At 39.2% G+C, this 25,960-nt stretch overlaps 1 protein-coding gene across 1 annotated transcript in view; it reads right to left on the bottom strand.

Moving 5' to 3' along the window:
- LDAH (lipid droplet associated hydrolase) overlaps window positions 1-25,960 on the bottom strand; it is a 117,583-nt gene that overhangs the window by 12,900 nt on the left and 78,723 nt on the right. The window contains exon 6 of the mRNA XM_071440037.1: window positions 2,593-2,675. Coding sequence (XP_071296138.1) covers window positions 2,593-2,675 — 83 coding nt within the window. The remainder of the gene's footprint in view (window positions 1-2,592; window positions 2,676-25,960) is intronic.

Raw genomic sequence — 25,960 nt, 5'->3', positions numbered from 1 at the left:
ATAAGATCCAGAAATAACTTTTCTATTCCACAGCAGCTGGCAAAGTCAGGTGTTAAGATTGGCTTTTACCATATGATCACAGAGACTACTAAACAGTATAAATTTTTTGAAGTAACAGCTTGCCAGTTCTATAGCAACTTGGACTATAGTTCCTGTTTTTATAAACTTCCAACCTTTATAAGTTAAGCCCATTTTTATTGTCAATACTCTTCAAATTTAACATGATGCCAACTGAAAATTTTTCCCTTAATTCTTACATTCCCAGAAATTACTAGAAGATGAAAAAAGAGAAGCATTTAGCTTCACTTTAAGACTTGCTTTTTCTTCAGTTAGCTAACTCGTACAAGCTTGCTTCAGCTTTTTGTTTTCTTGAGTATGTTTGCCACACATGTATGAGGACATAGAAAAATCAATAAAAGAAAGTTAACACAGGTTTAAACCAGCTCCTGCCTGCCAAGGCCACGCTTAGGTTGACAGAGTCAACAAAAGCACAGATGGAGCAGACTAGGACACCTGCAAACTTTACTGTTAGCTGTGGGCCTTCATTCAGTACAAGAAATCAGAATTTTTGTAATGTGAGGCATCTGATTGACCACCTGAAGTCACTGGAGCTGCAGCGGATTGTCACCACCACTGTCCCACCCAACAAAGCATTCCTGCTTAACTTCAAGCACGTGTGCTTGTGATAAACATTTCCTCAAGCACCTGGAGTCCTGCTCCTGCACTCTTTGTAGCCTGGCCAGCACAGGGACCTGCAGTCCCACCCTTCAGGGCACTGACAGCCTCACCAGCCCTGCCTGGCCCCAGCCCACACCTCCTGCGCAGGGCTCCCGGGTCTCCAGCTCTGTCCTTCTTTAGTCCCAAGCTACACTGTGGAGTGACTCCAGCCCTGGCCCTGTGTCCCAGACCAACATCAGATCTACACTGTACACAGCTTTACACCTGGATGGCTCCCACCTTGCAGCCTCCCTTCTACCATGTCTTTGGTAATCCTCCTGGATAGACTCTGGACCCACGTTGTAGCCTTGTCTCCACTCCTGTCTCTGCCCCTGTCCCCTTTTGCTCCTGACTGGATTCTCTGGAGGGATGCTGGACCTGTTACATTGCTTTGCCTTGTCTGGGTCAGTTGATAGACCCTGCTCCTGTGCCCTGCTCAGGTGCTGTGGGACTGCATCCTGCTTGGAGAGGGCACTGCCTGCCTGTGTGGGGTCAGCCTTGGCTCATCCTTCAGGGAACAGGCAGACCCTCCAGCTCCCTGACACTCAGAGGAGTGATTCAGTCAATAAAATCAACCATTTTCCTTGAATTCACTGGGCTTTGGATCCAACCCATGGAAAGCTTTTTAAAGACAATGGGAGTATTTGCAGTCTGCAAGGTGAGCCCTTCAGTCTCTTCTCTGAGATTCCCCACAAAGTGCAGAACTTTGAGTGCTCTGCAACAAAAATGAGAAAGCCCAGGCATGCCTGGTACAGTGCATGGATCCCTGTTAATGTGTGCTACTTCAATTCCTTTAAAATATGAACATACCTTTCAAAGTGCAGAGAAGGCAAATGGACTGACTAAAAAATAAATATTTTCAGCCACAAAAAGAAAGACTGTTTTATGAAATGAACTTTATACCATTTCTATTTAAAAGGCATGGAGTAATTTTAGGACCTCTGTCCTAAAAATCTAGGACCTCTGTCCTAGAAAACTCCTCTCTGAGGAAAATCTCTTCCAGTGCAAAGTGCTAGAATCATTCTTCCAGCAAAAAGACAGGGATGATACAGAAAACTGTAGAGAAGGAAAGGAACACAGTAGAAAATGTTACCCTGATTATCTACTTTCACAGGGGCTATCACAATAGAAGTTTATTAAATGTGACAGTTTTCTGGCTCATAACCCATTTGGAATTGTCTGACCACGGTCACATTTTAAATTATTTCAGCCTCCAAAACATGGTGACCACAGGGTGACCACATCAGAACTCCAATTAGAACAGTTCTTGGCCTGTGCCAACTCTTGAACCATGACTGGGAAAATGCGATTGGTGCAGATAAGAACTTTACAGAATCTCTTTCAACAATAAATCCATACAGACAAGAAAGCTCAGTGTGAGAAATGTCCCTGAAATGAATTAATTCACCTGTAGAGTAGTAGCTCCAGCCTCTGAGGAATTTCCCTTATGTTACAGTCCAATGGGTGAAAGGGTGGAGCCATAATTTTGCTGACACCTCTCTGTTCAATTCTGAAGCTACGAAGATTGAGCCAGGAGAATCCCATGATAATAACTGACACCCCACCTGTGTGATCAGAACCCAGGTAACTACAGGCCCCACTGGGAGCCACACCTCATGTCCAGCCAGAACACAGACTGCTTCTCCTCCAGCAAGGAAAACAAACCAGATGGGTTGGTACATCTGATAGTGATGAATGCTACATCTACAAAGGTGTGGATCAACGCGTTTTAAGAATCAGTGATCCCTTTAATGGAATGACACTCACAAAAAAGCAGAATCAAGCCTGCTGAAATCATGGTTTTGCATAAATATAACTGTGTGTAACACCTCATGCATGTGGGCTTCCTTTGAAAACTGAGGATTAAACAGTTACCTTCTTTAAATTTTGCTTTATGGTTGTACTGTCTCTTTCCACCACCTTCATCATTTCTTGGCTTGCCATGTACAAGATGTTGGCTACAGAAAAAGAAACAGGGAATAATGTAAATACATAGCAAAACTGTTAAAAAGTACAATACATACACAACTCTGCAAAAAACCAGAGCAACTCGAGCAGTCATCGTCTTGACAATCCCATGGAAAATAATGCCACGGGCAGAAAGAGAAGAGTTTATCTCACCTAACAATTAAAAAGGCATACAGACTGAATTAACTCACCTCCTATTAATTAATTCCATAATTAATGGAGAGGGAAAGGATTTTTCAATTGTAACTCAATCCATCTATCCTACAGACTTCTAGATCAGCCCAGGGTGATGACTTTCTCTCCTGACCAGAGAAAGAACTCTAATGATAGCTTTCATTACATGCTTTTAGAAAAGTAAAGGTCAGCATGAAAATCCCATATGGAGGGTTTTCAAGACTGGATTTTAAATACAAAACATACATTACAAGGCATTATTAATCAGTAGATGATTAAAATATTGACATATCATTATGCAAGTCATTCGAACATTCAACACAAAAAAGTAAAAAAAACAATGGCAGCTACAAATATGTGGTTGTCCTTCATAAAATTGATGGCACGTGTCCAATCAAGACTGGACTGGACACCAAATGTCTAAGTCTTAGCTCTCTGGAATGTAAAGTATTAAAAATAGCTTAGTGCAATTTATTTTGAGTTGATCTGCAAGACACTGTTTTAGAGACATAAATGACGGAGTCTAACATTTGGACACCTAATTAATTTTATGAAGTCTTGAGTTCAGGCATGTCCCTTATATGTTAGACAGCAATGGGAACTAAGCACTTCTGAAAAGTGCTTAGTTGGGTTGGTTTTTCTGGATGCCTAAATATTCCCCAATTTAAACATTCTGACACAGAAGGATCACACTGTCCACCTAGCCTGACTTCTCATACAACAGACCCTACAGAAGCTCATCATACAGTCCAAAGCCTGGCTTTGAACAAGCACTGCAGATTATGAATTCTGCTGCTAGAAAAAACCTTGTATTCAACTGCAGAATCAGGAGTTGCTCCATGCATTATGTTTCCAGAATATGAGAGAGTGTTTTAATAAGGGCTATCCATTTCTGTCATCATCACGCTGTACTGAAGAAATGTGAAGCTAGCCAAAGAATTAGCGCTTCTTTTAGCTCTTTTTTGGACCAGTTAGCTTACTGGGCTAATAAAATGACCAAGCCTCTCCTGACCTCTGATCACAGAGACATTCACAACCTATATGTGGGAATAAATGACAATATTCTACTTTCTCACCGGTTCTACTTTCTCACCGGTAAAACCAACATGGCTAAATTATCAAAAAACATTTCAATTTCTAGGTCTCAAAATAACTGAAAGTATTTTAAGATACTAAATCTTCTCCTGAAAAAGAGGAGAAAATTGAAAGACTTTGATAATTTTAAAAATCCGAACCAATTAAGTTTTGTGCACAAGTAGGTAATGACAGTGTTGGATTTGATGCTGCTTTGAGACAGGAGTAAAACATTCTCACACTGTGAGATAGGGGAGGAAGTGGCAATCACACAGGTCTTTGGTGGTGACCAAAACATGGAGTTGGCCGAATTCCAGCAGTGCTCTAAGGAAACAGAATGCCACTGGAGAGATGAGTGATGCCACTGGAGATCAAATGTTAACAGACAAAGCCAGTGCTTTCAAATGAATAAAAAAAATCCTAGAAAGTAATATTTACTTCTGAGCCAGCCAAAGCAGATGCAATTCAGTTACAGGCCTGCAGAGCTCTGCCTTCTTCAATTAAACATTGAATGCAGCTTGTGCAAGTTCTTCCTTTCCTTGACAAGATGAAAGGGTTGTCATAGACAATCCAACAAATCTGCTGGTCCCACCCTACTCTGCTGGGAAAAGGAGTCGCTGTGCAGTTTCATTTCTAGCAACCCAGTCATCCAATCCTGTGGTGCAGCTGGCAAAATCTGTGCATCTACAGCATTGCTAAGTTCATATCCTGACACTGGTTGTTGTCCTCTCAATTCAGCCTCAAACTGATGGATTAAATTCCTTGTTTTTAGAAGGATGCACATCTTTAAATGTATCTTCAAAAATCATCCAGGAAAAACTTAAACAAGAGATAAGAAAGACAATTGGAACATGTCCAGAGGAGAGTCACTAAACTGACCACAGGGCTGTAACACCTCTCCTGTGAAGACAGGCTGAGAGAGTTGGGGCTGTTCAGCCTGGATGAGAGAAGGATTTGGGGAAGATTTATAGCACTTTCCAGTATCCAAAGGGGCTGCAACAGAGACAGAGTAGGAATTCTCACAAGAGCATGGAGTAATAGGACAAGGGGGAATGGCCTCAAGCTCAAGACAGCAAGTTTAGATTGGATATTAGGAAGAAATTCTTGACTGTGAGGGAGAAATTCTTTACTGTGAGGCACTGGCACAGGTTGCTTCAGAAGCTGTGGATGCCCCATCCGTGGAAGTGTTCAAGGCCAGGTTGGATGGGGCTTTGAAAAACCAAGTCTAGTGAAAGGTGTCCCTACCCATAGCAGGGAAGTTAGAACTGGGTGATCTTTAAGGTCCTTTCCAATCCAAACCACTCTGTAAGTCCATAATGAGGAATTCCATAGGAATGCAGTTAATTTCTGATTGAGTTATGTTTCTAATGTGGTAACTCTATGACTTTAGTGCTCAGACTATTACCTATAACTGAAGCTGTTTGCCAAAAGCCCTGGTCTGTGTCAGAAGGCAGGATGTGGAGAGCAGCCCTTGCTACTCTAAGTGCTGGATATTCAGGTGACCAAGTTGTCTCCCTGGATTTAGAGGATTTCACAAAGCACCAAGTGCAATAGCCTGGATTTGGCAGGATATCTGTGGCAACAGGACTTGTACCAAACACCCTGTAGGATCTCACTATGTCAGGACTTCTACTTTTCAGCCCAAAATGCAATTCTTGTTAGCAGGCCACAGGAGATAGCAGATGGGCAGTCAGAGCTGCTGCATTACCTTGCAGTACCTGCAGTGGATGGAGGCCAGGGATGACAATAGCAGTGGCCCTCAGGGCAGAACCTGACAGATTCAACACTACTGGGACGCTGCAGGCAGCTCTCCACTCCCAGTTCAGTCATACAGTGGGAACAGAAGTACTGTCCTGCTCCTCTTCTCCCATCTTCCTGGGTCCTCTGTCCTACCTCCTGTTCTCAGTGCACTCTGCTCATACTTCTGGGTGGGTTGGGTGTTTTTTTTCAGTAAATAGTAAGAATTGAAGTGAAATTCACACATGTAGTAAGCTGAGATGAGTCACAGGGATACTAAAAGTAAAACTGTAAGACAGCAAAGGCAGTAAGGGCAGTACTTCAAAAGGAAATGTCTCTGAAGTTTTGGGCACTGTGCAAGAAAGGGAACCAGGAAGGCAGGATTAAGCTAAACCGGATGAACAGCAAGGTTCAAGAGTCTATTTCAACCAAACAGGAATCCTTCAAATTTTGGAAACATGATCCTAGGGAAACCAATAAACAGGAACTTAAACTTCAGCAGGCGTTAAGTAAGAGGAAATTGCAAAGAGCCGAAGTAGGTTTCCAAGAACAAACATTAAAGGATTTAAAAATAAACAATAAAATATTCCTTAGGTATATCAGAAACAAGAGGCCGACAACAGAATTTGTATAGGCTAAGGGAGCAGCTAAAGAAGATAATGATGCTGTTTGGAAAATAAATGACTTTCCTTTATGGCATCCAACTTTCTTGTTCAATACATTCAGGAGGGTTTTGCTCTCTATATTCTTTTTCTGGTGATAACAATTTCTCTTTGAGTAGTGAGATATCGAGAAGAAGCAACAGTGGGGAGAGAACACAAAATACATCAGGGCTAGAAGGTATATTTAGGGTTTGAAAGAACTCCAAATTGAGAATTGCTGAGTTAGTAACAATCTTGCTACACAAGAATCACCCTCTTCTGTGGCTTTGGGAGTAGAAAATACTATCTAATTGCTACTGATTTTACAAAGGAAAATAGGATTTTACTGATCTTTAAATTCTGAAGTATGCATAACTAGATTACAAAAATTACAGGTCTTTAAAAAACTCTCTCACATATGACACAACAAACTTTGGCTGGAATTAAACATCTATAAAATGAAAGGCTTTAATATGATAAGGAGTTTGGAAGCAAATAAAAAAATAGGCTTAGATAATCTGGTCTTCATAACAATAAAGAAGGTCTAGAGTCATCACAATTTTAAAAATAATAAATTTATAATAATAAAATGTAATTAAATCCTAATAAATTAATAAAATTTGAAATTTTGTTTTAAAATCTCGAAATAATTACTGAACATACCTGGCAAATTAATAATTTCTGCTATTGATTAAATCACTTTTCAAGATGACTCTATTTTCAGGGATAAAACCTTTAGACCTTAATCTGAATTAATTACTGAATTAATTAATTACTAAATTGAAGCGGAATGAATCCTGGCCGAAGATTCTAGTCCAGGTCAATATTAAAAACAAATGGGTACCTGATTTCTTAATCATCAGGTAAACAGGTAGGTCCTTTATTGACAGCATTTACACAGGACATGATGTTAGTTAGGTTGTGAGGAACAGGCAGTGAGAATGAGACAGAGCCAATGAGAAGAGAGAAAAAAAATCAATGCAGTAATGAAGTTCAAATTAAAGAAATCAAGATACATGCAGAAAAAAAACCAGTGTTTTTTCCATTACAAGCTTATAATCAATGCAAAGAATGCAATCAGAATCCAGAGATCGCCAAGATGACTGGTGCTCACTGTCCACATTAACTCAAAAGTCCAATCAGACCATAGACCAAGTTTCTTAAACAGTAGGAGGAAGATGATGCAGAATTCTGCAGTACCACTATGGAATTCTGCAGTACCACTACACCATGTGACCACACCTGAAGAACCATTTACTCTGTATGCTGACAGCCACAACCCCTGAGGGACACTGCAAAACTGACAATGGTGGGCAAAACAATCAAAGAAGTACAATAAACATCTGTTGCCATCACGTTTGTGTTACTTTATGACACACTGCTCTTCCCTCTCTTAGAGCACAAAACATTTAAATACAAAACAATAAAAGGAAATACTTTTTAATGTCATATGCAATTAATTATGAACCTTGCTGCCTCAGGAAACTGATCTGTACACATATTTGACGCATTCACTTTAAGTGTGTTGCCCTGAGCTCCTCTAATTGTAAACACAGTTAATAAAATTAATTTTAGGGCAAATCTCTACAAAGGCCAGATACCTTATACTTACATCAACCTCACCTTTTAGATACCATTCTCTACATCTGCTACTATTCTTTCTTGGTTTCCCGTAGATATGACCAGTGGCTCATCTCTCTCTTGAATTTTACTGATGCTGAATTTCAGCTCATGCCAGTGAATCTCTCTCTCTTCAACAGCAGAGCTGCAGCTCTTTCAGCCCTTGTACCTCTTCATATGTATGAGAATCATGCTTCATTTTACAACACATTAACACACATGAACTTGTGACACACAATATTCCCATTATATTTTCTTGTGGAACTATTCCTTAACCAGTAATTTACCACCCTTGTAAGAAATTTACACAGACAACAACTTGGCTCCCTAAGGAATGACAGCACTGTTCTCTCCTTGCTCCCCAGCACCTGTCTTAGCTTATGAAGGTCACTTTGATCCTGTCCCTCTCCAGCACATCTGCAGCCTATTCTAGTATGGTGCTTTCTGTAACCTCAGCAAACACACACACTATGTTCTGCTGGTCACATAGGGAACAGCTACTAAATACTAAAGGAATGAAGATAAGACTGTCACAAAACCCTACTAGATATATCTTTCTAGTTTCAAAAATCTTCCTGAATCTCATTTTCCAGGCAGTCATACATCTGTCTAGTAGGTGCCGTCAGGTATGTCATATTTCCCAAACTTTTTTAAAACATAATGGGAACACTGCAAATATTTTTATTAAAGTCAAAATATCCTAAATCCACTGCTTCCCTCTAATCCACATTACTGTAAGATGTTTAATGTTTGGGGAAAGCTATATTTAAAGCTATACCATTATAAAGCAGGAACAGTAACCTTCTCTCTGGCTGCTATGGAATGTCAATCAGGCTTCTTCAAAAAAGCTATTTTTCTCAAAAGCTAAGTCACAAGTTCAGGGAGAAATCTCTCTGCTATTTCCTAATACTACACTCTGCTAACCTTGGCATTTTTTGAATATTTAGTTCTTTCCTTTTCAAAAAAAAACTTGTTCTGTTTCCTTATTTCATGAATACCAAACGGCTTTTTCTAAGGAAATAACTCAGAACTTACCTCTTTTGTGTGCAATTAGAAAGCCATCTAAAAAAGCTCTCAAGGACTGTAACTTTGAGCTTTTCAGCAGTTCTGAAAATCAGGTTGTGAACTGGGCACAACCAGGTATTGACACTTAAAAAATGAATGGCGTCTGAAATCTGTCACTGGGTTTGAAGAGGAAGGTTGTCCTGTGAGATCACCTGCACAGTGTTTGCTACCTGGTGTTACTGACTCTGGAAAGATTTCCAACCTGTGCCAATGCCTGCTTTAGCAGGAAATCTCTAGAATCCCAGAATCATTACCAAGAGTCCTGGAAAAATATTTATTGGGTTTTATTGTCATGATTTCAAGTAGAATACAAAATGCAATGTAGAGCCCACATGCTGAACTTCCTGTGTGAAAGCTGTTTCACCCAAGCCTGCAGAACCATTCACTGCACAAAAATAAAGCACATCCAGCAACCTGCAGAACTGTGGCTCAAAATACAAATGTAGGAAATGCACTTAATGGGCTGTGTGGAAGCTCTGCTGGAGCTGAGACCTCAGTGTCCATCCTGGGCTAGGGTGAGTGTGTAGCTTCCATCTGTTTGGCATCCACCACCGTCACCGAAGAGAGAAATATCCAGGGTTCAGTAAAAGTAAAAGAAGACTGAAATTAGTATTCTGAAAAATCATTACAAGTGAAAGATAAGACTGTGGGATGAAAGGTCAAGAGGCCTGGAATTTTTGTGAACTAAAATCCTCTGAAATCACTGAAATCCTCTGAGACCCAGTACAAATTAAAAAATCTCTATGTCTCAGTTTTCTCATTTTAAAAACACGCTTCAGGCTGCTATGACAATGAAGTGTGTTTTGTAGACTGTCTTAAAAATACTTGCAAGTGAAAAACATTGTGTAAAAATGTCTAATAATTAGTCCTTGAAAAATATATTTCTTTATCAATAATGAAATTTACAGAGCCAAATTCATCATATTCCCTTATTATTGCTCACCACTACCTTGAACGTTGCTTTTTACAGTGATCAAGTAACAAAATCTTCACAGCTATCTGATGAAGAAAACCTCAAAAACAGAGCCGAAGGTTAGTCTGAAAGTACCCGAAGTCAAAACATGCCTCTGTGAGAAAACTGTGCTTTTTGAACTTAAAATCTTTCTCTGAACTGGCTTAGTGAAGCCAATACCAAAGGCTTGGAGGACCTAATACTGCACACACACACTTCTGCCTCTACTTTTAGCAGGAATGTTTGAAGTGACAGTGTTAAATATCTGAAGGATGACAACTGTCCTGTAGTTTGAAATCTGTGTGTCTTCCACCAGTCCCTAACTGATACTTAGTTCAACTGAAATAAGCTGATCCTGCCATAAAATGAAGGTGTACGGTGTGGTTGATGAGCTTTATGAGAAGTTGTGCACTTGTAGAGCTTCCTCCCAAAAGCAAGAAGGGACCGAAGGAGGGACTTCACCCAGTGATAAATCATGAGAACATTCAGGGTCTGAAGAACCACAGCACTGCTGTGATGGGATGTGTAAGTGAGATGTACACCACTCACATCAGCTCTTTTGGTAACGTGGATATTCAGACCCTGAAATGGGGAGGGTGTTCTCACAGACACGAGTGTGAGTGCTCCACAACTCCAGTCACAGACACACACAGGGGATTGAAAGCTCCTTAGTGGGCAAGGATGGTTTGCAGTATCAAGGCTGGAGTTAAATCCTAAATCCTGTCTTGCAGGGATGTGACTTATGAAGCCATCTCCCTACCAGCTGAGGATACATAAACTGCAGTTCTCTCCTGAAAAAAGTTTAGAAGAAAGGAACAAAAATTATTTTTTCTTATCCTTTGCATGGAAGGCAAAAGTCCAGTGCCCCTGCACTCTCAATTCCTATCTAGGAAACAGGCTCCTAACAATTTGGCTTTGAACCAGTCAAGGATTTCTAGGAAAAGAAATATAGAAGCTCTTTAGCTTTTCCTGTAAACATCTTTTTGCTTATTCAATATGTTGATCTGGTTTAACAGTCTAAAGCAAATTTGAGTGGGCTTTGTTCTTAATTTTCATGGCATAATCACATTCCTTCAAATGTGTACTTTTGCATATACTGGACTGATGCATAATGAGTCAGTATGAGTCAATGGGATAATCCAAAGCGCAGAAACTGAAGCTTATAACACGAATTTTTCCAGTATCATGGCCTTTGTAAATATTCCTTCATATGGTTTATTTCTAACAAAACAAACAAAAAAATGTGGTTGCAAACCTACAGAAACTGGCCAAGGTACCTGGTGACAGCTGTAGAACCCCGAAGTTTTTATCATGTTCTATTCCATCTCAAGCTGCTGATACCCCTTGTAATTCACAACCAGGTTACCAAGATTTAGTAGCAAAAAAAGCTAGTGTTAATTAACTATTATAAACAATTAGGCCGAAGAGCTTAAAAGTGAATCAAAGTTTTAACAGACAAACACCATATTTATTGTGTTTTTAACACATAAATACCTTAAAATGCTGTAACTTTTGCAGATCTTTTATATACACAGATTACTTTGAAAATGAAGCTCCTCATTTATTCCCAGGTCAGGCTTATGCAATTTACTGCCAACTTAGCTTCTCCCCATGATCCTGCCAGTGACCTTTTTCCTGCCCTGGTAGGATCATTCCCTCTCCATGGATTAAAGGTGATTAAGGATCAGTGTCAGTTCAGTCTCATACATTTGCTAAGCAGAGACGACAAACTGTGCCAAAATGTGTTTGATTTATTTGTTGGGGTTTTGTGATAGAGGAATCCTGATTGGACTCAAATCAAGGATCCAGAAAAGAATAGAGTGCTTTATATCATTGGTAGCTCTTTAACCCAAAGTGTCACAGCAAGGACTTAATATCCTTCAGCTAAATTATTAGTTTTCACAAACAATAATGACTGAAATCAATCAAGCTTTTCAATGCTTCGGGTTCTTTAATCTCCAATTCAAGCAGCCAGTCATTAGATGGATACCTATATCTATTGAGCTAAACTTCAAACACATTGATACAGCCACAGTGTAGCCAAGCAAACCATGTGTGAAATAGAAAACTTCCTGATTTTTAAGAAATGCATGCCTAGAATTATTATCATTGTTTTCTAAAGATTTTAGAACAATAGTCAAAACTAATTTCTCGTCTGCTGACTCGCTGGATATCAAGAGATCTATGCTAGAACTTGGGAAGTTGTGCAAATTGCACACATTTCTTACTCAGGACAGATAAACTTTATACTTGATTTTTGAAGCAATACAGAGATTTCCTGTACTTGGACAGAAATATGTGTTTTTCCTCAAGTCTTTAAAATTCTTGCTTGATTATTGAATATCCAAAGAAGATTTGCTTGCTTATTTGCAAACAAAAGATTAGATTAGGGCTAAATTAATCATAAACTCACACTAAAAACTGAGGGGTCACACTATGTTGCCTGAGAAAATTCGAGATGATCTGGAACTATGTTTTATGGAAAGAACTCTTGAAAAAAATTACTTAAACACAGCGCACATATCCATAAAATACAAAAGGTTATGTATTTCTGACTTAATCCTGATAAATTTTCAGAGATATACATGCCCTAGATTAATTTAAAAATAGTAGTGTGTTGTAGTGCTGTGACTAGAGCTCATTCTGTTTGGTTTGCTCTGTATATTAATTACTTAAGTATTATTTTATTATTTAAATATTATTTATGTATAAATCATATAATTTATACATAAATATAAATTTTCCTGTATATTAATTACATAAAAATGATACTGTGTTCTTTGCTGGGCTACGGAAATGAATTTAAAGTGATTGAAAGAATAGACAGAAAGAGATGCCATACTAATGAAACAAGGGACAATAACAAAGGAAAAAAATCCTTTTCAACTTCATTGGCTAATAGTTTTCAGGAAATCATCAAAATAGTTCCTTTTCCAACAAAAATGAGTGGTTGTGAAGATAGCCCCAATCTAGACAACATAATGGATGCACACACACATTCTTTAATAGCTTGTTCATCAGACAAACATAAGACTACAAAGGGTTACCCGAGCTCACTTCATTTCCCCACTGCTGCTGGCTTTAGATTATGTTGACTCTATCAACAAGATTGTGGCTGTAGGTGTAAATTTATTAAGTCCTACACATTGTTCTATTTTATAAGTTAGTAGGAGCTATGCTCTGCAATGGATACAAGGAGAAACACAAAGCCAAATTTTTATTTCAAGGTCCAGATAGTACAGTTTAAGCAGCATCAACCTTGGAAGAACATACTGTAACAGTTTCTAGAGTGGACAAATTCAGAGGAAAAGAAAAGCATGGCCCTGCCTTCATGATGCTTACAACATGCAAAGCTGGTGCCACTACTCAGATCAACCAACCCCTCAAGCAGATGAATACAGAGAGTGGAGAGACACCTTACACTGTTTTGTGAAGGTCATACATACTAAGATACTGTCTTTTTTTCACCAAGGAATGACTAAAGAACTGAAGGGGTTTGTGAGAGATCAGTGATCCCCTTGTGACTGTGGTGCAGGCTGTGGGTATTCTCAGTACTTCTGCAGGGTATTCTGAGACTCTGCAGCACAACAAGTTTAATGGCCCTTCCTGGCAACGCTCACTCACTCACTACTTCTGGCTCCCTTGATTCTGTTCCCTATCTATAGAGAACCTATGCTTTAGATATTTAAAAAAAATTCTTATGTATTCCATTAGCTTTATTTTTCCAGGTTGAATGTCACTCAGTTGATTCATTTATTCTTCAGTAAAACAATATTTTGCATCTGGTCTCTGTCCTCCCTTGTGTTTGACATTGTCTTTTAATGAAAGACAGCTCACTATTGATTAAAAGCCACAAACCTGATGTGCAACCAGGCCCAGAAGAGAACTCTTGAGTTATTAAAAAATATTTTGCAAATCATTTGTAATATAAAAGAATATTAAAAAGTAGAAAAACATGTGAAAGGAAAGCAACTTTACATCAGCCCATTACAGTAAGAACCTCTCAGGGCCAAGAAATTAGCAAGAGAGGACAAAGACACTGGAAGTCAAGAAATATTTAGAATTCTCTTAACATACTATAATTTAGAGCTGCATACTGTAACTACAAATGCCTCAGGTCTTTAAGCCTTTACCTCAAAGAACAATGCCTTTACTAACTGGCAGACCTTTCTAATGCAGAATTTTTGCCTATTTATTGGAAGCATTTTGTTCTGACTATTGTTGGAAATGAGACCAGGCAAAATGGACTTTGGACCTCATTTCCAGCTATTATTTCCTGTGTAAGTCAACAGTATATCTCAGTATGATGGTGTTTATATTAATCCAATTTTGAGCTAATTTTTCAGCAATATTTGTCACTATTTATTAAGAAAACAACATTCTTGTTTAGTGTATTATTACAAGTACTGAACATCAGTTCTACTAGACTTGAAATAAAAAACTGAAGAGTGGCTACAATTTACTTAGCTATTCCACATTTCTTACACAGAAATCTGAGCAAAGCTCTTTATTAGTTTGCCCTTCATTGACATTAGAGCCTTATAGGTTTGTTCTTAAACGCAGTGCATAGCATAGTTCTCCCAAACATGGCCTGATGGTTTGGAAAATTATAGTGCCTTTCATTGTACCTTCATCAAGTACTCACTGGTTACAGAAAAATCTACTAAATTGTTCCATAAAGGGCAGGCTGTAAAGCACATATTTCCACATTGGCTTTGTTTGGATAGTGCTTTGTCCCTTCACTGATCAACAGCTTAGTAAAAAGCCTTTCCTAGTCTGTTTTACCCTTCTGCCAACACAAAATGCACCTTTCCAGCTTCTGCTTTGACAATTGTGAAGTCAAACTTCCACAGTCTGTTTTCAACAACCAAACTGTTGTTGCTTTTGCAGGTACAAATGTAGGCTGTATCTGCACCAGTGTATGAAGTGGAGCCAGAAACTATTCGGAGACCCTGAGGCCAAGTGGAATAGAATGGCTTGTTTCCACAGAATTAGATTCTTCCCCCACACAAACTGCTTATGGGGACAATGCATGGCAGTGCTAACTCAACTGAGCCTGAATAGTTGGAGAATGCTAACTGGAGAAGGTTAAAAACATACCCAAATTCAGTCACATTATGAACTTTCATATTTGCTTTTAACTAATGTCTGACATTAGGCATGCTTTACCTTTATTTGGGTTTCCTCAATCATTCTATGTTGCATCTGTTCACCTGTTTTGCTTGGTTCTTCTAAGGTAAACTGTCCCTCATTAAGGGTTCTGAAATCCTCAATGCTACTCTTGTCTATTTAATCAGTGTGTATGACATTACAGGGCTGGAAGGGATCTCCATTGGTGTCTTTTTCTTAAGATGAATCAATGGTACTATGTTATTTTCAGCAGGTACTTATGCGTCCTGTCATTAGGAAGCACACATGATGAAAGTTTCATTATCTTCATAGGAAATCCCATCTAGAATTCTGCTCATATCATTAACTAAAATCTAATCTGAATCACTTTTGTTGCAATGTACTCCATTATATATTACCTCATCTACCATGGACATGTAAGTTAAATTACTGCCCTTTACTTGAAAACTCTTTCTATGTTCTTCATTTGTCTCCTGTTCAGTCTAAACAACTCTATTTTATGCCTGTCATAGGATTCACCTGATTAAATGTGGGTATCTAAAGCTTAATTTTTCTTTCTTCACAGTCAGACGAAAGTACATGGTTCATCTCATCCTTAAGTACTGACTTAGACAGATTAGACAAGTGTTACCTATTTCTCCACTGACTATGGCAGGATTTAAGGAGATTAGTGAGTGAATAGAGCTTTATGTTGTAAATGTGTTAAGCATTTCTGTTCTAGCACAGGTGTTACCCTTTTGTGAAAATATGAAGCCAATCTGCCTCATCTTCAAATGAGGCATCATCCTCTGTATCAAACTGCATATATTGTCTGCCAATTTCTTTTTCTGCTCTATTAAATATATATTTTTATATAGATATATATATTTTATATATATAAATATATAGGTAAAGCAATGCACTGTGAGAAGTAGCTGAACAGTGTATGTTGTGGATTCCCTACTCTACAACCATCAACCATATTACATATTGCACTTTGGATAGCTCCAAATTTTCTTAGAAGTCCCTTAATTCCATCTGTCATGCTCTGGTGAATGTAATATTCAACAGGTCTCTTGTCTTTAATATGTGGATGCTAAGACAAGCACATCCTCTTCCTTTCTCCCTGCTCTTCTTTCCCAAGAGTGTTAGGTCCCTTCATATTTATATTCCAGCTCTGTCAGTTCTCCCACCTGTGTCTGTTAAGACAATTAACTAATAATTTTGATGATTTTTAAAGGTTTGCAATGTGATTTTATTTTCCATACTTTAGAAATTTACATGACCTGCACATCACCTGCCACATCTACCACCTTCCAGTAGTCCTTTTCTCCCTTACGATTTTCTTTCTTTACCATAATTTCACATCATTCATGAGCAGAAATTTGCTCACAGTGATAATACAGAGGGATTTTTTATCTTCTCCCTTGAATTCATCATCAAGCATCCTTTACTAAATGTTTCAATGTTAATCACCTTTTCATGGCTAAGGAAGCCAAAGCTCCCATGACACTGGTCTGATTGAAAGTGCTTCAACCACTATGTACACTTTAAAATATTCTTTTGAGGAAGCAGAGTGATTTTAATAGCCAAGTCTTATGCCCTGTGAAAACCAAGTAACCTCATTACCCTGTCATTAGTCTCTCACTCTCTACAGTTTGTTTCCATACATCTTTCTTTCCCATATTGACACTACAGCTTCCCTGGACACTTCTGATGCTCTGCCTTACAAAACCATCATTTACTGTCAGGTTTTTTTCACAGAATGAATCTGCTATTTCACCATTTGCCATTTAATTTCTATTACTGCTATTACATCAGACTGTTGTTTGTGTTGGCTAAGGACCATGCAGAGACTGGGGACATCTTTTGTCAGGTGCTGGCAATACTGACATGGAAAAGCCTGAAGTGATGCTTTCTTCTGTCACACAAGAGACTTCCACAAAACCTCCACAAATTCTCAGTCTCTTTCTTCCAGAACATTTAATTAATGCCTCCCTTAGCAAATCTGCCTCACAGCAGGATAATTTCACAATAATCTGTTATTACAAAATGCTTCAGAAATATTTTAAAATATGCACATTGACAACTTTAAATTCCCACTCCTGGCCTCTGTAAAGGTAAATTGGACAATATAAAATTAAATTGATAATTTTCCATTAATTGTAACCAAAGGAAAGAGTCCTGCGTGCCTGACTCGATCTTTTTTTTTGCATCTAAGAAAGAGTTATACTACATGGGAGTGCAAAAAGCCCCAGTCAAGTTGGCTTCAGCATCACAGAGGCTACTTAGGCTATCAGGAAAAATAACATTTCTGCTCCACAGATTTTACAGTTTATTTCTAAATTGCTACTGCTGAACATCGAGTTGCAGATATGCACACAGAGTTTTTCTTGTCCTTCCAAGGGACTTCATGCAGAGGGTACAAGAATAAAATAATCTGACTTCAATGGGATGATTATGGCCAAAGACTCTCCCATGAGAGTTGCGACTGTTCAGGCTGGAGGAACAAAGGCTCTGGGAGACCTTATGGCACCTTCCAATACCTAATGGGTCTATACAAGAGCTGACAGGAATTTACAAGGGTGTGGAGTAATAGGACAAGATGGAATGGCTTTAAATCAACAGAGAGCAAGTTTAGATTAGATATTAGGAACACATTTATTACTCTGAGGGTGCTGAGACACTGGAATGGGTTGCCCAGCGAAGCTGTGGGTGCCCCATCCCTGGAAGTGTTCAAGGACAGGTTGGATGGGGCTTTGAGCAGCCTTTTCTAATGGAAAGTGTCCCTGCCCATGGCAAGGATCATCTTTAAAGTCCTTTCCAAAACAAACCACTCTGCGAGTCTGTGATTTTCATGTGCTGTGCAGTTTATCTGAACTTTGACATGCTGCAATACAGCTCTTAAATGCTGCATTTGTATCAAAATAACCTGCAAATAGTTGACTAATTTTTGAAAATAAGTTTACCTCAAGAAATATACTATTATCTGATCACATTTTCTTCCTGGTAAGTTGCCTGTCTTACTGTAAGGTTCTTCAGTGAAGTGTAACATTAGTTTCATTTCCAGTTTATCCTTTGCTCTTGAGGAAGCAATCTCTGTCATTCCTCTAAAGGAGTCAGAAAACAGTGGTAAGAACTAATAATACCAAACAGCACTGTAATTTCCTATGAGGAAAACATATTTTCTACCGGTAATTATTGCCAACAGCAATCTTGGAAATATCGTATAACTTATTGTTTAAAACATCAAACAGAAGGAACTGCTTTGTATCAAGGATGACTAATGCAGGAACATGTGCTTCCACACATGCACAGACACATTAGATAAAATGTTGATGTTTAGAGGTTTAAAAGATATAAACATTGACTTTGGGGTCTGCTTAAGTTTACACTTGAATTTAGAATGCAAACATAGCAGTTAATGTATAACCATGATGGACATGAAGAGGCAGAAACAGCTGCAATTGTTATGGATGGGCTTCTCCAATCTGCTTGGTACTACAGTTGCAGGAAGAGCAGAACTATACAAGAAAATCAGTCAGCTGTGTTTGAGAAAGCAGAGTAGAGGCTAAAGGCAAAAATAAAAAGTTATTCAACAATTATACCCAGGTGCTTTGCAAACAATAGATGCTTTGTTACAGAGTGTGAAAAACATTCATTTACTTTGTGTGATGAAGCATGTGCAGATGAAGTGGCATATGTGATGGAAAACTGAAATGTCCACAGGCTTAATCCTGCCTGAAGTTACTTTGGAACTACTCCCACCATCTTCAAATGATAGAACTGTCCCTTAGGTAGAAAAATTCATCTCCAGCTTAAGCTCTCATTCTGTGGCAGATGGCTGTGATGCTGGGAGTTCTGCCAGCGTCCAGACTTTGGTTATGGAAAGTGTCTGCAAGAGGGACACAGAAGGGTCTGCTGTAGGTGGTGCTCAGTCCATAAGGAATGGCCAGGATGGACACTGTCTGCAGCAATTCAGCATCTCCACCCTGTGGTTCCTGCCTGAGCTCTGTGGGATTACCCTGCTTTGCTAGACAAGGGTCTAGCCTAGGAGTAGCTACATGGAGGTCAGTTTAAGTGCCCTTCTGGACTGGGACCTAGGGCTGATTCTTTACTGAGGAAGCCTCATGAAATTCAACATCTGGATCACCCATCCTTTGAAAAAGGTGAACATTCTCACAACTGGAGTGGCTTTGATTCACAAGAAAGGTGGACTTTATACCACTTTGTACTCATAAACAGAATCCATTCTTTTAAAGCTTGCTTTAAATAGACCTGGCCTTTGCACTAAGCAGAAAGCAATCTCTTGTGCCACTATGTTTGCTTAAGAAAAGTCCCCATTTCCTTCTCAGATCCATGAAGATTCTGTAGGAATTTTCTCCTTGTCAGTATTGTCACATTATAGAATTACTGAGTGCTGGTGGACATCTTCATGACAAGGAGCAGCAGCAAAGTGGATGCTAGAGTAGCTACATGTAGCTGATCATAAGAATTAAAACCAGTGTCCCCTTCAGTCACATAATAAATAAACCCTAAATAAATTACCAGCTTCGTAAATGTCATTTTCAGAAAAAAAAAACTTATTCCAAGACAAATGTCTAGAGTTTACCCATGGGTATGGATTTAGCATGAGTTTAAGTGCTTTGCTGGTACTGCATGATGAAGGAGTTTGATGGATCAAGCTAAATTTCTAACCAGTAAACACCAAGTTTTATCAGAGCCATGAATTCTACTTCATATATTCCTTGGGGGAGTTTTGGCAACAGGTCTCATTCAAAAGGCATGAGCCTACTGCAGAAGGGAGTCCTTCCCCTGAATTCAGGGTTGTATTGGCCCAGGAAAAATAAAGTGCCAGCTCACAGATAACTGTCTGGCATATTTTAACACAAAGCAACTGTAGCTGGTAGCACTTCACTGGCATATACTTATTTTCAACATCCTTTCGGCTTTGTTGATGTTACCTCTTCCTTTTTCATGCCATTTGCAACACATCATTAGACTCACTGTAAATTTGTGGGCGTAAATCGTGTCCCTGGGGATTTAGCCTCACCAGGGGTGAATAAACAATCTCCCCTTCCCCAACCAAATCCCAACTGTGCCTCACATTTCATGGAAATGATCAGCAGTTCCACTATCAAAACATTCACGCCTTATGAGTAATATTTATGATGGGAGTTTTTTATGTTGGGTTTTCCCCCAAGAAGAAAGAGAGGAATAATTAACAGAAACAGACCAAATGAGAAATTTCCACATTATTACTATTATTTTCATAAGGCTTTCACAGGAAAGTAAAAGCTTTTGCAAGTAATAAAAGTCCTCATTAAACATCTTTCTTTCTTTTGGAAATGGGGTAAATTATGAAGCAGATTAACTTTAATAAATAAATAGGACTATAAATACATAAAAGTCATTGCCTTCCTCCAGTAATTTAATATGAGCATCCCACTCTGAAATAAGGAAAAGTTTATTCACACAGAAAGAATAGAGCAGATGTGAGGTTTTTCCATCAGCTTAAGTGCTGCCTTGGTAAGGTGAGTTGTCCGACTACATTAAACAAACATTTTAGTCAGGCATCACACAGGAAAATAAACAGTAGCAAAGGAAACATGAAAATATTAAAGACTGTTATTCTTTGGCGCCTTTTCCTTCGAAGCAGGTGATAAAATATTACTGTGTTTCCACAGGTAAGGAAACACGCTCTTAAACACTTTGCAGAAACACATATTACGATCATCACTTAAAATGTCAGAAGTGGATAGGACTGAGCTGTGACAGCACACAAGAGGCTGCTGAGAAACACTGCAGGACCAGAGGTTTTTGCACACTGGGCCAGGCTGCTGGGCTACCAAAGCAGCCTTCTGGCAGAGCAAATTCAGGGGGCAAAAAACATCTTTCAGGAGATGGCTGTAGAGTTACCTGATTTCAGGACAGACTTCTCTTGAAGCCTAATTAATCAGATGTTAGTGAAGAAGGAGAGACTATCTGTTGTATAATTTCTGACCTCTTTCTGTCCCACTGAGCATCAAAGAATGCACATAGGAAGAGAGGAGACCTGCTGAGCTCCACTGTTTTTGCCCACCTGTGATATACTGCACTATTCTGCACAGATGTAACATGATTTAGTTTATGTAGATGGAATTTATGTACCATGTCAGTAATTTCTGTTCACCATGAAATTTTGTCTGGCTATCCATCATGTCTGAAATTCTACACATATTTAAATATAAAACATCCTTGAAATAGTTTCTGTGTTGTAGCCAGAAGTTATCTGCAATGTACATTCATCAGAAGAAATAAAGCAATCACTTTTTACTACCAGGACTTGGATTTCCATCAGCCTGGAAAACCAACTTGAAAATGTTCTGGTCTGGGTTCAAAGATCTGCACAGTTACCCAGTGCCCAGAGTGTAGGGAAAGCTTTTATTCTCCTGCCTACTATGATGGTAGGATGGTAAAGATGTAGGTGTGAGACTGAAAGGTGCTACCTGAAATCCTTTGTAGTATCAATTTCTGTCTCTATTTTAAAATGCACTGCATGCACCAGCCTGTCTGGCCAGTGTGGTTTGGGGAAGCTGCTCATGACTGACATCCATATATGTATTTTTAGATTAAACTAGTGGCTAGGCAGGTTCAGTAGATCAAGTTGCTGCCCTGGGATGCAGGTCTATGTAGAGCTCTGCTGCTGACCAGCTATGTGATGCTGGCCAATAGCTCATCCATTGTCTTGAACACTGGGTTCTTTTTTAAACATGGTGGTACAGCATTTGAAAAATAAAACCTAGATGAGTATATAATGTGCATATCCTCCTTGGCTGTGCATGCCTCAATGGATGGGTTTTGTTCCATTCAGCATGGAAGGCAGAGCTCTTCTGATTTTTTTCCATAAAACAAAATAAAAATCAATAGAACTATGCCTTCTGTGCTGAATTTCCATCTGCCCATCATAACTTCTGTTGCATTTTAATTTAAAAAGCAGAGCAAGAAAGAGCTATGTAATTGCACATATAAACTAAATTTTATATGTGCAATTACATAGCTTTTAAAAATATTTTTCAGGGGCAAAACCTCTTATTTCACAATTTCATGTGAAGGTTTTTATCAAGTGCTTACCTAATACCTTAAGCACAGGTTTTTATATCTGAAAAACAAGCAGAATAGGTGGAGGTGCTACTGAGTTCCATGAACACAACAGGATGCGCTGTCCTTACCCAAACATTTTGGTTAGATGGGTATTTCCACAGCACTTCAGTCCCAGGAAAAGATCTCAAAAAAATTTCCCATCTTACTTGTCAGGAAATTGAGGTGAAAATGTAAAATGAGTTTTCAAAGAAGGCAGGAAACAAATAACAAGACTCTCACTAGAAATCAGCAGCTGTAAATTCTAATGCAGACAAAGTATGAGATATGTGACTGTCCTAGCAGCAAGGGTAAAAGCTGCATAGAAAATCTGGAACACATTGTTTTCTGGTATCTGAAGCAAAAAGAACAGTCAGTGGATTCTGAATGACATTTATCTCCCTCTGCTTTTGGTTTCTAGTAGAGAGAGTCCCTCTGTGATCAGTAAAACGCATCGGTCATTGCAGGGTGTGATTCGCCTTTCCTGCTTTAGAGCCAGCTACTCAGACAGCATGATGTTCATAGTGATCAGATGGAGACCAACCGTAATGTCACATTTCAAATCTCTCTGATAAATAAAAAGAATTGGAATAGAAACAGATCTCAAGCCATGATAACTCCTGAGGCTGGGTAATTCAAACCCAGAATGCTACCTCCCAGTTGGCTTCCTGGAAATAAACTTTTAAAATAACTTGAGTCGTCAATGTAAAAACTTCTGTTCCATTTTCATAGCAACTGGAAGCTTACATTTTACTGGCTTTTGATATAAATTAATCTCAAAGATGCTATTTTATAGTTGTGTAAAATGTATCCCACAATAAAATCTTTTACTCCCTGGCACCTCAGGGATTTAATTTTGTCATCCTGTACATCTGAGAGGGAGAAGCAGCTACAGCTGGGAGACAAGCCTCAATACCTCAGCTGGGACTTGCTTTCTTTACAGTCCTGTGGAGTGCCTGAAACTGCTATAGCCCTTTTTGCCTCTGTAAAACAAGGGAAATTTAAACCCTCCACATGAAATCTGAATGTTTCCATACTTGGAACAAGATAAAATTTGAAACACAATTCTGGAGTTTTATCTTATTTGTTTTACAACTTCTGTTGGATGCTTAAATTAACTAGGCATCTCTTATTTCCAGCTTTCACTTATGTGACAGCCTAAATGAATCTGATAGCCTTGTTTCAGGCTTCTGAGTCCCCTCCTTCCTAACCTGCCCCAACAGTACAAAGCAGACCTTGCCCTGGCCCAGGCTGCAGTGCTCCCCTGCTCCCCGACCAGGTTAAACAAACAGGGAGATTCCTCCAGGGAAGTCACAGGTTCAAGATCACAAAGGACCCACCTCATTTGGGCCAGTTAGAGGTTTTTCTTGCTATTGTGCTTATCTGTATCTTCCCTGTCATCCAGACATTAACCTCTGACCTTTGAGCCTGCCTCTCAAAAAAGCTGTGCAGTGTTTACCCATTATGTAATGTCTGTGCTTTTGTGGAAATTTTACAGAAACAAATGGAGGAAGTTTGCCAGTCGAACGGCTGGACAATAAATCCTGTTCCATGTAGATAGAATGGTTTACTGTCACTGTAAGTCTGCTACTGGCATCTGTCACCAAAAAACTGTTTACAAATTTCAGGGCACTGGAGTGCCAAAGTATTCCAGCACTTCAGGACTAAACATGATTTGTAGAACCACCACTGCTGTGTTAGATAGGGGTAGCCTTGTTTTGCTAGCCTGAATAAACAGAGTGACAATGTTTCAGATAAGTCAGGGTCACTAATGTTTAATATTTCTGTCTATTGATCTCCTAAGTTCATAAATACAAGTACCCAAATGCTTGTTTGTTCATTATAATGCTTTTTTCTGCCCTAAGATATCTTTGCTAGAAGTTAAACCAGGTAAGCAAAGGCCCTTCAGCCCCTTTTGCTTGTTTCTTATAGGTCCTTTATTATTTATACACTGTATGTTCCCATCCTTCCTTACAATCCATCTTCTTTACAGTCCCTGCTGTCTCTTCTCCTTCTGTACTGTTTCCTCTTTGGGACAAGACATTTTATTCTGTTCCCTTTCTGGACAGTGTCATCACAATTCCTCTTGCTGTGTAACTGGGGCTTCCATATATCATCAACTATGGAGTTAGAACAACAGAAAGACGTGTTTGGATAAGAAGCAGGAACAAACATAATTTGGAAGTGGGGCAATAATAGGTAATGTAATTCTTCCTTCACTGATTCTTTCAGCCAATGGCCTGATTCTGCAGCAACTGAATGGAGCTTTTCACTCTCAGTGGCAATGGGAGAAGCACTTGGTCTTAGAGTTCTGTTCTAATTAAGTTTTCAAATCTCATTTCCTTTCAGAGGAGAGAAAACATTGTTGTGACTAAGCTTTGGATGTGGTAACAAATCCCTGGCAGGTTGGGTTGTTTTAACGGACGTATTAGATTTAAGGAAACTTTTACCATCTTTTCTGCCCTTAATCACAGCTTTTATTACAATTACAGTAATGCAACAGAGTTACATGCCAAAGGCAATATGTATATTTTTAATGAGTTGACATGCAACCTTCCTGGAGAGAAGAAACAACCTCATTTGCTGAATGTTTCTGAACTATATCTAGTAATTTTTTAGGGGAAAAGGAAGTGTTCAGAAAAGCGTCTACCAAAAATTCAGAGGCTTCAGTAACTCACAGATGAGCAGTCTCATAAGACACACTCAGTTGTTGTGCTAGATTTAGCAAATTTTTGCTGAATGCTAACATTTTCTATTGTCCTCAAACAATAAAAGAGAAGGTTAACAGGCAATATCCGGATGCTCAGAGATTATTAATCCACACATGTGGTCCTGAGTCACTGGGCTGTAAAACACCATCAGTTTCCAAAGATGCAAACCAAAGGGGAATTCTACTTGAGAGAGATGCTATCACAAGCCCAAAAGAACTAGTTCCATCAATAAGGCCTATTTATGCAAGTTTTACAAGGCTTTGGCTCCCAGGGGTTTTCACTCTGGTAGAATTAATTCAGGCAACAAACTGAACATAGGCAGAGAATACATCCCATGAGTGAAGAGCCTTCAGCCTGGTTTCTTGCCTCAATTTACCTTACAGCGAGGACACAGGTCAGACACTGGTACGCAGAGGAAATTACAACAGGCTGACAGGCACACATCAACCTGGCTCATTCACCTGGGGACTAAAGAGCTCAGAGGGTCAGCCTCCAACAGCAGAACACAAAATCCGTTCTGTTCAATTATTCCTGCTGCTGCAGTGTGGCCTGGGCCAAACAACACATACAAACAATGGCTGGCCCTGTTTTTTGGAGGTTAACACAGGCCAAGGACCATTTCCAATACAACCTTGGCTGTGTATAACCTGTATTTTAGAGGTACAAGTTTATCTGTGGGGACCAGAGAAGGATTCCTGGCTTGTGGAGATGTGACCTCACAGACCCCCACATACCTTTTTCTGAGACAAAACTATCAAAGGAAGACACCTGAGCACCTCATGTAGGTATGACTGCATGCTTGCTTTCTCCTTGCTCACCACGAAACTGTCATCAATTAATAGGAATTCAAGCCACAAACTATAGGAGTTCAATCAGAAATGTGTATTAGCAAGCAGGAGTCTGCTTTTGTCAGGCACAGGGCACTGCACGGGAGTGACTGTCATTATGTCCAGTCTGTAAAAGTGGGGCTCTCCAGGCTGGCAGCACAAACCCTACAGTCGTACAGGGAGCCTCCCACACAGAGCCACAGATCCATGAAAGGCACAGCCCCTCAATGCAATCCCAGTTACTCT

This window comes from Agelaius tricolor, unplaced genomic scaffold, assembly GCF_023055355.1.
Source record: "Agelaius tricolor isolate 1412-34295 unplaced genomic scaffold, bAgeTri1.0.p SCAF_1, whole genome shotgun sequence".
In the NCBI taxonomy this organism is placed as follows: domain Eukaryota; kingdom Metazoa; phylum Chordata; class Aves; order Passeriformes; family Icteridae; genus Agelaius; species Agelaius tricolor.
The sequence above is the reverse complement of the archived record's forward strand: the minus strand, read 5'-3'. Positions and strand labels throughout refer to the sequence as shown.